This window comes from Cnephaeus nilssonii (assembly GCF_951640355.1).
Source record: "Cnephaeus nilssonii genome assembly, chromosome: 15".
Lineage (NCBI taxonomy): Eukaryota > Metazoa > Chordata > Mammalia > Chiroptera > Vespertilionidae > Cnephaeus > Cnephaeus nilssonii.
Genome location: NC_137086.1, coordinates 69,809,675 through 69,825,154, shown reverse-complemented (window position 1 = coordinate 69,825,154; position 15,480 = coordinate 69,809,675). Strand labels below are relative to the sequence as shown.

The following is a 15,480-nucleotide window of genomic DNA, read 5'->3' as shown; positions in this document are numbered from 1 at the left end:
GCACAGCCAAAGAAATGGACAACAAAACACAGAGGCAGCCAACCAGATAGGAGGTGATATTTGCAAACAGTAGCTCCAACAAAGGTTTAATTTCCAAAATATATAAAGACCTCAAAAAACTCAACACCAAACAAATAAACAATCCAATAAAAAAGTGGGCAGAGGACGTGAAAATACCATACAACTCTCCTAAGAAGACATATGAACAGCCAATAGATATATGAGAGGATGTTCAATCTCACTGGCCATTAGGGAAATGCAAATCAAAACTACATTGAGATACCACCTCACACCTGTTAGAGTGCCCTTATCAACAAGACAAGTAATGACAAGTGTTGGAGAGATTGTGGAAAAGGGGACCCTCATTCACTGCTGGAGGGAATGTAGGTGTTATAGCCACTATGGAAAACAGGCTGGTGATTCCTCAAAAAATTAAGAATATAGCTACCATATGACCCAGCAATCCCACTCCTGGGTATTTACCCAAAAAACTCAAAATCATGCATTTGCAAAGATATATGCATCCCTGTGTTCACTGCAGCATTATTCACAGTGGCCAATACATGGAAACCAAAGTGCCCTGCGATAGAGGACTGGGTAAAGAAGACGTGGTCCATATACACAATGGAATACTACTCAGCCATAAGAAAGGATGAAATAGCACTATTTGCAACAACATGGATGGACCTTGAGAACATTATGCTGAATGAAATAAGTCAGTCAGAAAAAGTTAAGAACCATATGATTTCACTCATATGTGGGATATAAAACTGAAACTCATGAATACAAACAGCAGTGTGTTGGTTGCCAGGGGTAAGGGGGTTAAGGGTCTTAATATATGGTGATGGAGGATCCAAGATGGCGGCCGATAAGACAGCAGTGAGAAAGAGAGTGTGCGTGAGTGAGGGAGTGAAAAGGGAGTGTGTGGACATGTGGGGCATGTGTGCGTGTGTGAGTGAGGGGTAGTTATATTCCACAGGACTGTAGGACCAGGCTCCCCTAGCTGGGCAGCCTCTGAAGTCTCTCCCACAACAGCTGGCTCTGCCACAGAGACTACGCCATCTTGAAGGGGAGAGCAGCTGTGACTAGGAGCCCAGCCTCACTCCACCCGGGGAGATCTGGGACACTGCCCGAGACCCCACAGCCACACCAGCCAGGGCCCAGCTGCCTTGGCTAAGAACCCACGAACACACAGACTCCAGCCTCCCTGGCCTCAGGCTTCTAGAAGTTTTTCAGAGGGGGAGACAAAATGGCAGCCGAATATGCGGTCGGGTCCTGTGCCTTCTCACAGAGCAGATAGAAGAGACAGCTGAATTGAATAACATCCACCCATAATTGGCAAATTAAACACAGCTGGTGAGGCAATCTGTGAACAGAAAGGTCAGAGGTCACCTGGAGAGTGGTGGGATTGGGGATCTGAGCTGGAGGGAGAAACGCATGTAGCCTGGACTTGAGTCTCAGAGGGAGACTGTGCTGCACCAAATCCGTGTCCCTTGGGGACAGGGTAGTGATCGACTGTGGAAGGGGGTCCACAGGGATGCTGACAACTGGGGACTCTAGATCTAAGCCCACAGCCATGGGAGGCTGTGTCCAGAAAGGCAGCCTGAAGTTCTGCACTGGCTGTGCAGGACTGGGGGAGAGAGACGTGTGGTTGCTTTTTTTTTTTTTTTATAATATCCTTGCTTTTATTCGCTAAACCCAGTGCATAGGGTCTTTCAATTACTAACACTCACTGAGGCTGCGGTGCGAGGGAAGGTGGTTTTGTGGAAGCTGGGGAGCAGAATAGGGAGAGCCAACCAGGAAGCCAGCTCTGGGACAGTCCATCCCTCCAACCCTGAACAGACACTTTCCTCCTGAAGACCAGACCCCTCCTGCAGCGCAGCCACACCCAGCCTTGAGCTAGGCAGGGAAACAAAGATTCTAAATACTGGGATGAGGGGCCATTTGGTTCTGGAAACTAATACAGAAACACCGCTACCTAGAGGCCATGTCAGAAATAGACACTTGTGTAAATACAACTGAAAGCAGGCAGAAAAACAAAGTGGGTAGATTGATCCCATCTGCCTGAAACCAAGGTTGTGGCATCTGACAAAGAGGAGCAGTGGATTGCTGGGAACTTCAACATGGTGCTGAGGGAGTGTGTGGACATGTGGGGCATGTGTGGTAGGCCCCACCCCCCATTGCTCTGCCATCATGGCCAGTGGCCTCCCTCTGTGGTAGGCTCCACTTAACAAGAAACTGAGACGTGGCAGGCAGAACAGTAGAGAGGGGTCTTAAACCAGCCCCCATATAACATAAAAACTCAGCTGAAGCAAACAAATTTCACTACTTCACATTTTATTTTTTAATCTTTTACTTAAGAAACTAAATAATTTTTCTCTTTTCTTTATTTTACTTTTAAAATTATTTTTATTTATTGTTATTACTAGAGGCCTGGTGTACAAAAATTTGTGCACTTGGGGGGGAGGTCCCTAAGCCTGGCCTGCACCATCTTGCAGTATGGAGCTCATGGGGATCGGGCCTAAGCCACAGTCTGGCCTCCCTCTGTGGGAGGCAACCAGCAGGCTGATTGGGGGATGGTGCCGGCCAGTGAGCAGCTGGCCCCACCCCCCATTGCTCTGCCATCAGGGCCAGTGGCCTCCCTCTGTGGTAGGCTACAGGTGGGCCCATCGCTGTGCCACCAGCCGGCCACCACCTGATTGTCCCTCTGCAGCTGCTGGTAACTGCTTCCCCCCCCCCCCCCCCCGGCTTCCCCGATCATAGTTCCCTCCCTCTGCCCGCTGGCACCTGCTTTGGCTGGCCTGGTGCTGCCTGCTTATTGGCCCCACCCCCCTGACCAGTTATGCCACTGTTTGGTTGATTTGCATATTAGGATTTTATTATGTGGGATTATCTTTTTAATCTTTCTTTTTTTAAATTTTTACCTTTTATGGATTAGTGTTCTACATTCTATTTTTATTTTTTAATCATTATTTTACTCTATCTCATTTTTTCCTTTATGCCAACCCTTTCTTCCACACTTCTCCCTTTTTCATCCTGTTTCTCTCTGTTCCTGCTTTAATTTTTCTCTCTCTTTCTTTTTACTCCTTGTTAAAAAATTGATCTTCTTTATCTGCTTTATTGGTGCATTACTCTGTTGGCTTACTCATATGTCTAATTTCCTCTCTTCTGCTCCAAGTCCATGCACACTTCTCTTTTCTCTTTCATCGCTAGCCAATTTTTTTTCTTGTTGTTTGTTTGTTAGTATTTTTGTTTTTTATTTTATGCTTTTGTTTTTCCTCTCCTCATTCTCTTCTGATACTAATAGCTTAATTAGTTTCACTCGCCAAACTCAGGCCTATATGCTGTCTACTCTATTCTCCTTTTCCAAAAATAGATGAATATATAGATAGATAGATTAAAGAAAGGGAAATATTTTTTTATTTTTATATAAATAAATTTTCTTATATATATATTTAAATATATTTTAATTATCATTTTTAATTATTATTCTTTATTATTATTATTTTAATTGAGTATTTTGTTTTTTACTTTTCTTCTTATACACTCATTCTATTTCTACCTCCTCTATACTGAATTGTGGCCATTCCCCCGTTCATTCAATTCCTTCTGGAAATAAGCTCTGCCTCTTCATATTCAGCGTCCTTCCTTTTTTTCTGGGTGTTAAGTTGTTGGTTTTGTGGAGTTATCTCCCCATATATGTATATATTTCTCCTCTTCTTTTTCTTTTCTCTCTTATCTCTTTTCCTTTTATCAATATCATTTTGGTGCTCTTTCTCTCCCCTAATTATCTTTTCTCTGGGGGTCACCTTTATTTGGGGTTATTGGTATCATGAATACATTTGTGTTTTGTTCCCTCTGTGTTGTGTCTTGTCCAGTTGTATTTTGTACCTTTTGGTCAATGCAGTAGAGAGTGAGCCACATAACCAGACACCTTGAGAGGAGCAAAAATGGGGAGACAAAGAAAAAGTCCCCATATGAAAGAAAAGGAGGAATCACTGGGAAAGGAATAAATGAAATTGAGGCAAGCACTTTGTCAAAGAATTCAGAGCAATGATCATAAGGATGCTGAAAAGGATGGAAGACAAATTCAACAACATGTGTAAGAACCAAGAGGAAATGAAGGAGAACCAAGAAGAAATGAAGAATGACATCACTGCAATAAAGAACTCAATAAAAAGCATCAACAGTAGACTAGAAGAAGCTGAGGACCACATCAGTGAGCTAGAAGAATAGGGAGGAAAAAAACACCCAACCAGAGCAGCAACTGGAAAAACTTAAAGAAACAGGAGAGCCTAAGGGAGTTTTGGGACAACACAAAATGAAACAACATCTGCATTATAGGGGTGTCAGAAGAAAAGAAAACTGAGCAAGGAATAGAAAACCTGTTTAAAGAAATAATGACAGAAAACTTTCCTGATGTTGAGGAGAAAAAACTCACACAAGTCCAAAAAGCTCACAGAATCCCAAACAAGATGAACCCTAAAATACTGACACCAAGACACATCATAATTAAACTGGCAAACACCAATGACAAAGTAAGAATCTTAAAGGCTGCCAGAGATAGACAGAAAGTTACCTACAAGGTATCTCCCATTACACTATGAACTGATTTCTCAACAGAAACACATCAGGCCATAAGGGAATGGAATGAAATATACAAAGTGATGCAAAGCAAGGGACTGAATCCAAAAATACTATACCCAGCAAGGCTATCATTCAAAATTGAAGGTGAAATCAAGAGCTTCACAGACAAAAAAGGGTTAAGGGAGTTTATTACCACCAAACTAACAATGCAAGAAATGCTAAAGGGTCTGCTGTAAAAAGAAGAAATAGGAAGGGAAGAAGGAACACAGGTATAAAGAATAAAAATGGCGACAAACAAGTATCTATCAATATAAACTTAAATGTAAATGGATTAAATGCTCCAATCAAAAGACATAAGGTAGCTGAATGGATAAGAAAAGATGACCCATATATCTGCTGTCTACAAGAGACCCACCTTGGGACAAGCGACTCACACAGACTGATAGTGGAGGGATGGAAAAAAATTTTCAGGCGAATGGAAATGAAAAAAAAAATATATCTGGGGTAGCAATACTTATATCTGACAAATTAGACCTCAAAGTGAAGGCCATAACAAGAGATAAGGATGGCCACTTCATAAAGCTAAAGGGAGCAATTCAGCAAGAGGATATAACTCTGGCAAACATACAAGCACCCAATACAGGAGCACCCAAATACATAAAACAACTTCTGGAAGATATCAAGGGAGAGATCAACAGCAATACAGTCATAGTAGGGGACTTTAATACCCCATTGACATCACTGGATAAATCCTCTAAACAAAAAGTCAGCAAAGAAACATAAATCCTCAACAAAATTCTAGCCAATCGGATCCAATATTACATTAGAAAGATCATTCACCATGATCAAGTGGGATTTATTCCGGGGATGCAAAGATGGTACAATATCTGCAAATCAATAAATGTGATACATCACATAAACATACTGAGAGACAAAAATCACATAATCAGATCAATCGATCCAGAAAAAGCATTTGAAAAAAAATCCAATACCCTTTCCTGATAAAAACTCTCAGCAAGGTGGGAATAGAGGGATCATAACTCAACATAATAAAAGCCTTATATTCAAAACCTCCAGCCAAAGTCATACTCAATGGGCAAAAACTAAATCCATTTCCCCTAAGGATAGGAACAAGACAGGGATGCCCACTTTCACTGTTCGATATAGTACTGGAAGTGTAGCAATAGCAATCAGACAAGAAGAAGAAATAAAAGGCTTCCAAATTGGAAAAGAAGAAGTTAAACTGTCCTTATTCACAGATGACATGATACTATACATAGAAAACCCAAAAGACTCCATCAAAGAACTACTAGATTTAATAAATGAATTCGGCGATGTAGCAGGATACAAAATTAACATCCAGAAATTTATGGCTTTTTATACACCAGTAATGAACTTACAGAAAGAGAAACTATAAAAACAATCCCATTTACCATTGCACACACACACACACACACACACAAAATTAAGATACCTAGGAATAAACTTAATGAAAGAGGGAGGTAAAAGACCTGTGCTCAGAAAACTACAGGACATTTAAAAAACAGATAGAGGAAGATGTAAACAAATGGAAGAACATACTGTGTTCATGGATTAGTAGAATCAACATCATTAAAATATATTTACGATACAGCTCCTAGGGCAATGGAAACTAAGGAAAAAATGAACAAATGGGACTACAGCAAAATAAAAAGCTGCACAGCAAAAGAAACCATCAACAAAACAACAAGGAAGCCCACTGCATGGGAGAACATATTTGCCAATGTTATCTTCGGTAAGGGTTTAATCTCCAAAATTTATAGGGAACTCATACAACTTAACAAAAGGAAGATAAACAATCAGAAAATGGGCAAAGGATCTAAATAGACACTTTTCGGAAGAGGACATACAGAAGGCTGAGAGACATATGAAAACATGCTCAAAGTCACTAATCACTCAAGAGATGCAAATCAAAACAACAATGCAGTACCATCTCACACCTGTCAGAATGGCTATCATCAACAAATCGACAAATGACACGTGCTGGAGAGGATACGGAGAAAAAGGAACCCTCCTTCACTGCTGATGGGAATGCAGACTGGTGCAGCCACTGTGGAGAACAGTATGGCGTTTCCTTAAAAAGTTAAAAATGGAACACCCATTTGAATCAGTAATCCCACTTCTAGGAATATATCCCAAGAAACCAGAAACACCAATCATAAAGGACATATGCACCCCTATGTTCATAGCAGCACAATTTACCATAGCTAAGATTTGGAAACAGCTTAAGTGCCCATCAGCAGATGAGTGGATTAAAAAAACGATGGTACATCTACACAATGGAATACTACACTGCTGTAAAAAAGAAGGAATTCTTACCATTTGCAACAACATGGATGGAACTGGAGAGCATTATGCTAAGCAAAATAAGCCAGTCGGAGAAAGATAAATATCACATGATCTCACTCATATGTGGGATATAATGATCAACATAAACTGATGAACAAAAATAGTTCCAGAGACAAGGGGCAGGGGAAGGGGAGTGTTAGGGATCAACCAAAGGACTTGTATGTATGAATATTAGCATAGACAGTGGGGTCGTGGGGGCTTGCCCTTGGGTGTGTGTGGGGGGTCAATGGGGAAAAAGGAGACTCATGTAATACTTTAAACAATAAAAATAAATAAATAAATAAATAAATAAATAAATAAATAAGGTGATGGGAGATTTGACTTTGGGTGGTGAGCACATACATATCTTGTAACATAGAAACCCACACCTGAAACCTATCCTATATAATAAAGAGGTAATATGAAAATTGACCATCACTCCAACACACAAGATGGTCAAAGATGGCCGCCCCCATGTGGACACAAGATGGCCAGCAGGGCAGGGCAGTTGGGAGGGACCAGGCCTGCAAGGGAGGGCAGTTGGGGGCTATCAGGGCAGTTGGGGGGGACCAGGTCTGCAGGGCAGGGCAGTTGGGGGGACCAGGCCTGCAGGGGAGGGCAGTTGGGGGGGACCAGGCCTGCAGGGGAGGACAGTTAGGGGCGACCAGGATGGCAGGGAAGGGCAGTTAGGGGTGACCGGGCCAGCAGGGGAGGCCAGTTGGGGGTGATTGGGCCAGCAGGGGAGTGGTTAGCAGGTGATCAGGCTGGAAAGCAGAGTGGTTAGGGGCAATCAGGCAGGCAGGCAGGCAGGTGAGCGGTTGGGAGCCAGCAGTCCTGGATTGTGAGAGGGATGTCCTAAACAGGCAGTCGGACATCCCTTGAGGAGTCCCAGATTGGAGAGGGTGCAGGCTGGGCTGAGGGACACCACCCCCCTGTGCACAAATTTCATTCACCAGGCCTCTGGTAGGATCATATTAACCAATGTCACCCCAATAAATTTAATAGAAAAGAAAAATAAAGCGTATTGAAATTCTGAGTGTGACCTGATCACTTAGGCCAGCCCAGGGACTGCCCGTCAGTCTCTGACTATTCTGGGTCTGGGTGAAGGCGGGTCTTTCCCCGTGTAATGTGGGATGTTTCTCAGTGTCCATCCCCACTTCATTCGAAGCCCTTCTGCTGCGGTTGTCCCACTGAGAATCTCCAGGGGTGAGTTCTTCAGCTCCCTACCAGCGAAGACCTTGCACTAGATGTGCTGAGCGTATAGCTTCGAACGGGAGTAGCCAGAGCGCTCCCAGGGAGAACAGACCTCGCAGGGCCTGCTGTTTCAGATTCACGAACTAGGATCCTCCAGAGTCCAGCCCTGTGCTCATCCGGCCCTGCCCAGACGTGACTCCTGACTGCCAAGGTGGCCTCTTCCAAGAAGGGGACTGTGAGCAATGTCCCAGCACCTGTGAGGGGCCTGGTGACCTATCGCCCAGGCTAGAGGGCTACAGATGTCACCTTTTGTGACAATCCTCAAAACTGTAGATTGCCCACTAGGAACAAAGCAGTCAAATGGCTGTTCTGGTGGCATCTTTAGAGCTCTATTTCCTCCAAGAGAGCAAGAGGACCGTGGAGGAGGTGAGGAGTCACATGACCTAGGAAGGACAGGAAGTTGCACTCTCTCAAAGTAGAAAAAGTGGAGGCAAAAGCCCCCTTGGAGGCTTGGAACGTCCTGTGGTTATTATTTGTGGTCTCCCCGTGTGACTTTCCACGCCTAGCTGCTTATTTGGGGACAACAAGAAGCCACAGCTTAGAGGGAGATGCCTAGAGGACACTGGACAGGCAGGAGGCTCCCTGGGTAACCGCACACGGAAACAAAGGGAGATTGGCAGCTAGCCTCCGTTTAGACTGGGCTGGAGACCCAGGGTCTCTGTCTCTATTTCCGGAGCTTTCCCTAAATTCAACCTTCATCAACCTGGGGAAAGGCTGAGCACAAGGTAGCCCATGTTCTTTAAACCGGCACTTTCTTAACTATTGAGCGAAGGCAGAATGTGATACTCGGACGGAAACAGTTTCACTTGGAAGGAGTGGGAGCTGCCGCATGTGCCCTGAGCGAGCTAGGGGGCTGCTCAGCTGTGTTCCTCCAGCAGGTGCAGAGACCACCAGGACACAGTGCCCGCAACCACTGCCCCCACAGGCAGCCAGAAGCCCTCAGGCCCGCGCCCTGTGAACACAGAGCCCACGTGGGAGGAGCGTGGGCAGCAGGCAGAGGGCCGGGCTCATGTGTTTGTTTTGTGACCTTCCACAGTCGGGTCAACAACTCCCTATTTTCTACTAGACGGGTTTTTCGGTCCCATCAAGACTAACTGTTGACATAGTCACAAAAACCAAGGCCCTCGTGAACAACTCGCTTATAATCATCCTCAGACTTGGGAAGTTCAATTGAAACCTCAAACTGAAATCCCTATGAGAGGACGCAGGTTTGCCGGTCCTTGGACCAAGTCAGAGTCTCGGAGAGCCCACCCCCTGACTCAGAACTGGCCTTCCTGTGCACCGGGGACCGTTCCCAAGTGCGGGGGACTCCACACCCTTTTCCCAAACTGGGAAGTCACACACCCAACACAGCTCCGTTTCAAGGTCGAGGCTTCCAGCTTTCTTGCCAAACCCTCTCAGCCTCCTGAGCTCCCTTACAGTCGCTCAGCTGGAGGCGGCCAACTCAGGCAGTTCTGTCTGTGGCGGCCCCCGGGCCCCACACTTGCCCTCAGGTGGGAGGGGCCTGACTCCTGCGGCCAGCCACTGGCTTTTCATTTCTTCTCCTGCCACAGATCCAACTCTGCAGCAGAAACTTAACAATTAGCGCTCTGTTCTCCACAACAAGCAGGGGTCAATGGTCCAGCAGAGAGGCTGCTTAGAGTGGATGGCCTGGCAGGGCGGCCAGAGGACGGCTCCCGGACGCCAGCAGGAGCAGCCGGGTGGCCCTACTCACCCTCTGCCGAACTTGGTACATGTTGCGTGTCAGAAGGTCCCTCATGGACGCCACGTCTTCAGGGGAAAGCCTCTTGGTTCCCTGTGTCCGCTGGGCCCTGGGAGCCATTGGAGAAAGGCAGGCATTATTTCCCCACCTTGGCAAGGGAGCCTGAAAGTATCATGGGCTCGTGGGAGCTCCAGAAGCTTCTCATCAGCCCTCCGCTGCTGCCCAAGCCGTGAGAGAGAGGGCATTGCATGTCTTGACTCACACTTTGAAAATATAGTTTCTATGCCTTTTAGCTTTTATGTTGAAAATACAATTCATTTTATTCCCTTCGTATCTGCTATGATCAAACATGTTTGTAAAATACAAAGTCAATTATTGGAAAATAAAAAATGTAAAAATACTATAAAATGCAAACCAAATATTTTACTGTTCGATTCAACAGCAATAAGACTCCCCAGTCAAGGCTGTTCTTGACCTGCCTTGTGCTTGTCGTGGGCGTGAGCCACGCTCCTGGCAGCGCTCTCCACACGCCACCTTTCAGCAGCACTGAGCTAAGTCCCTCTACCGAGGGAATGCTCCTTTAGGAATTTTATCTCCAGTTAAAGGACCTTGTAAGAAACTAGTATCATATTTTACAAGGAGAATTGGGACGTTTTCATCATGAAAAAGCCAGCCCAGTTCTGAGACACTGGGACTCAGTGAGATTCTAGAAACAGTTGACTGCTCACTGCCTCCACACAGACCAGCTCCCCACAGTTTCCTTCATCCTGAGTTCCCCCAGCACCCCCCGGAGAGGGCTCAAAAACCAAGTCATGCTCAGGTCAGCCTCAATGCACAATTGTCCTCTGAGGATTTCCAAGTCATGGCATCACATTGAGAAATGTATCTGATTTCAGTCATTTGAATTTAGGGGAGGTAATTTCTATTACTATTGCACGAGTAATGTATGTTCACTACAGAACATAAGAACGAAAAAGAGAGCACTAAGGAAATTAAACCCATCTTTTATTACAATTTCTTCCTGTTTTAATACTATTACCTTAACACTTGGTATAAACCCTTACAAAGTTTTGACTTCTTTTTTCCCTCTCTGGCTGCAGCTCTTCTGAATGTGCTAACAGCTGCTTGCAAAGCAAGTCTTAGGGTAATTGATCACAGAGATGAGTAGTTACTAGTTTCCAAACAGGCCACTTTTAAACAATTTTCCCAAGCATTGGTAGCTATCTATCTATATAAAAGCCTAAGCGACCGTTTGACCGGTAGCTATGATGCATACTGACCACCAAGGGGCAGACACTCAATGCACAGGCATGGAAACATGGAACAGACTGATGAATCTCAGAGGGAAGGGGAGAGGGGGGAGGGTGGGAAAAGATTAACCAAAGATCTTATATGCATGCTAGAGGCCCAGTGCATGGATTCTTACACTGGTGGGGTTCCTCAGCCTGGCCTGTAGGGACTGGGCCTAAACTGTCAGTCTGACATCCCCCATGGGGTCCCGGATTGTGAGAGGGCTCAGGCCAGGCTGAGGGACCCCACCGGTACACGAATCCGTGCACCAGGCCTCTAGTATAGCCATAAATAGCAAGGATGTCCTGTAAGTAATTTTCAATTGGTAAGAGTGTTAAAGATGTGACTACTGGCCATCACAGTATGCCAGGGTGGGCTTAGCAATGCTGTCTGCACACTAACTAATGCTCTTTCTACAGAATCACTGAACCAGAGTCTCCATAGCTTAGCACTACAACTGTCAACACTATTGATATGCAGTTACCACCCTTGGTGAACTGAACATTATCATAAAGACATTTCAACTTAACTGTTTAAATGTCCTTCAAATAAAATTTATTCTGATTTAGATACACCCACACGTTCCAACAATCTGAACACATGCCTGTATTATGGTGGAAGTAATCTATTGCTAAGCAGAAAAAACAGCTAATCAAACAATTCCATTTTCTGTATGCATCATAAAACAACCAAATGGAAAACACCATTGGTAAAGGAAACGTTAAAGTTAAACTGTCAGATAGCAGTGGATCTAACTTGGCACACTCCTTGGTTTACAACTGACCACGTTAGGAAGGGCCAAGCGTAATTAAAAGTGCATACAGGCTGCTGCTGGATGTGTGGCACAGGCCCTCAGGGCGTCCTCTCTCACTCCTCTCACTCATCCACAAGAAGCTGCAGCCGCAAAGCTGTGCAGATGAGCTCTAACAGGGGCAGGTGACACTGGGAGTTTCCCACAAGCCACTCGGTTAGCAGAATCACCCCTGAAATACTAACATCACGAGCACAGGAGAGATACAATCCTTAGAGAAATGAAATGTTAATAATTTCTTGGTCAAAAAAAGAAAAATTGTGAACTGAAAGATCTTTGTCATTTGAACCTTCATTCATTATCCATAAAAGAAAGCTCTGTCACCTTAAATAAAAGTTCTATGGAAATTTCATGGCTATTAAAACCAAATGGGCCCTGGCTGGTTTTGCTAGGTGGATAGAGCATTGGCCTGTGGACTGAAGGGTCTCGGATTTGATTCTTGTCAAGGCCATGTACCTTGGTTGCAGGCTTGGTCCCGGCCCTGGTCAGGGCGTGTGCGGGAGGCGACCAATCCACGTGTCTCTCTCTCTCTCACATCAATGTTTCTCTCTCTCTTCCCTTCCGCTCTCTCTAAAAATAAAACATATCCTTGGGTGAGGATTAACAAACAAACAAAAATTGAATGGGAAAGTATGAATCTAAATGTATTCAAATAAAACGTTGACATTTCTCCTAACTTTTTAAAATGCCAGAATAATGTAAAAAGAGGCTTCAATTCTAAGTAATATAGACATAAAATCTGGTAGATGTTATATTCATGCCATAATATTAATTCCCCAAAATAAAATGTTATACCCTGGTTCATGTAGAAGAATCCATCCTCTTAATAGCTTTATACACGAAATCCCTGGGAAATATGTTAAGATACTGAAGGCCATGCTCACTGAGTGAAAGATGTGCCCAACAGCCTCCTGTGAGTGGGCTGCCCATGTCTGCCTCTCCCATTACACCATTGGGATGGCCTTTAGGAAGGTCCCCACACTGGCCAGCATTTAGGAGGAGTGAAGAGTGAGGGAGCAGGCCTGACTCCCTCAACAAGGCTCCATTATAGAATGAAAATGGCATTGGGTCTTCATTCCAGAGTCTCTGGCATAAGAATGCATAAAGCTAAACTTATGCCTGTCAACATGTGATCAAATAAAAAACATTTAAACTACAATAATTTTATACCTTTTATAAGTGACATTAAAATTATTTGGAAATTTTAAAATATAACATTTTTAAGTTGTAGAGTTGTAGTTTGCTATGCCTATAAATTTATAAATATTTCAATAGCTCTAAAATATTAAGCAAATATTTTTTAAAGCTTCCACAGTTTTAATCAATTTGAACCTCTATTCTCTGGTATTTCTAAGAGCTTACTACTTGCTGGTAAAATGAGATGCCTCCCATTAAAATAATAATTCAAGGACATACTCTACCTATTCCATGGGGCTGTTCTGAGGTTCACGTAAAACCGGAGAAAGTCCCGGAACCAGCAGAGTGCAGCGTGCTGTGGACAGCTTCGGGGAGGTGCCCCGAAGCCCCAGTTCGCAAATCTAAGCCTCTTGAGGAACAATCACTTAACTTCTAAAAAAATACATGTGCATTTTGCTGTTTTCATTTTATACAGAATAATAAAAAGTGAGCTGAATGCACACGTCTTTTTCCTATTATTGTATGAAGGTTTGTTTATTAAGAAATTAGCTGCTTTGATCTTAGGAGCGGAATTCCTTTTTGCATGGTGTCCGACATATTTCCGATGAGATCAAATAAATGCAACTTAACTACTAAACTTGAATGAAATATGAGTTTAAAAAGCCTCTCCACCATTTGGGCAATAGATGGAAACATTTGTCTCTCACCTAGAAGGCTTTCTTATCAATCTTGAGTCAAGGTTTTAAACCTGTCTGGAAAAAATAAAAACCTTAACAGAAGCTCCCCCTGACCTCCCCCCCCCACCCCTCCTCCCCCCAATAAAGGTGGCTTAGAATTCCTTCAGGCCAGAAGTGGGGGCAACTGTTTATGCCAGTGCCATGTAATACAGAGATTCAGGTTAAGCTTTAGCTCAGGGTGGACTGATTGTCGCTGAGATAAGCATTCCTAGGCCAAGTGCTCACCTAACTAGTAAGCAAACCACATGAGGAAGTCCCAGGCCTAACCTGCCAGAGCCTGTCCAGCCCTCCTGCTGTGCACCGAGTTAGCGCCCATCCTCCCTCCAGTGAGCAGGTCAGAGCTGGGACCCAGGTGAGTTGTACCTCTATACTCACATAGCTCCCAGGCTTTAGGATTATCAGTGTGTGACCTTTGACTTTATTAATATAACCTTCTGTATGAATGTCATGACACAGCTCCATGAGGGCAGGACTGCGTCTGCTTTCACATAACAGGTGCCTGAGGAACAGGGTTGGGCCCAAAGTAAGGCCCAGGAGGCACTTGCCTCTGGTAAGAGGGTGCCCCTCCCTTCACCTGCCTCCACACCGAAGCTCAGCAATCAAGCTGATGGGATTTGAATGCAGTTCGTTAGGAAATAAAGGTCAATGCAAAGAATCCATGATGAATCAAGTATCAACCTCTTAAATAAGGACAGGATCGCTAGTACTGAATGTTCTTTCTGCTTCAGGCTCTCACATGGCTCAGCACGGCCGCCAATGCACACACTTGCTAGCACTTCCTCTATTAGCTTCCCGAGTTTTCTCGAAGCCATGCAATGGGCAGCACTGACACAAAAAACTAATCAGCCTCAAAACAGTCCCACTGACAAATGGGCAGGCGGCTTCCTGCTGACCCGGGGCTCACGCAAGGCCATGGAAGGAGGCGAGGTGCTGCCCACTCACTAGGGGTGAGAAATAACACTCGGACGTGGTGACAATCTTAACATCTATTCTTAGCTCTTCTCTCAACGTGAGGACATTAGTAAAGCTCATGATCCAGTGTCCTTACCAACTGAGTAGATCAGGTGGAGGGGCTGGTGTTCCGCACTCTAAGTAGACGTTCTGATTAATTTGCTCAAACCAGAAGGCATTTCTTAGAAGAAAACTGGGCATCGGAGGGTGGTGGTGAATTCATTCTTGTGATATTGAAGGGGCTCTTGTTAAACGTTAGAGAGTTAAAACAGCTTTAAAAAATATTGAACCCAGTTGGCGTGGCTCAGTGGTTGAGCGTCAACCTATGAACCAGGAGATTGTAGGGCACATACCTGGGTTGCAGGCTCGATCCCCAGGGTGGGGTGTGCAGGAGGCAGCTGATCAATGATTCTTTCTCATCACTGATGTTTCTATCTCTCTCCCCCTCTCCCTTCCTCTCTGAAATCAATAAAAAATGTATTAAAAAATATATTGAGCCAGCTCTTAGGATAATTGGTTTCCTGATGCTCCAATAGAAGCACCACGCCTCCAAGGGAATCGTCTTATAATACTGGCCTTCTGTAGGTCTGCCCTCCACACACACTGCCTCTCCACCAACTCCCTAAGGCCCTGGTCCACAGAAA

At 44.5% G+C, this 15,480-nt stretch overlaps 1 protein-coding gene across 1 annotated transcript in view; it reads right to left on the bottom strand.

Annotated features, from left to right (window-relative positions):
* The window catches only part of SLC9A4 (solute carrier family 9 member A4), a gene marked incomplete at both ends in the record, with an annotated part of 76,864 nt that overhangs the window by 27,879 nt on the left and 33,505 nt on the right, over positions 1 to 15,480 (bottom strand). The window contains one exon of the mRNA XM_079791493.1: positions 9,923 to 10,019. Coding sequence (XP_079647619.1) covers positions 9,923 to 10,019 — 97 coding nt within the window. The remainder of the gene's footprint in view (positions 1 to 9,922; positions 10,020 to 15,480) is intronic.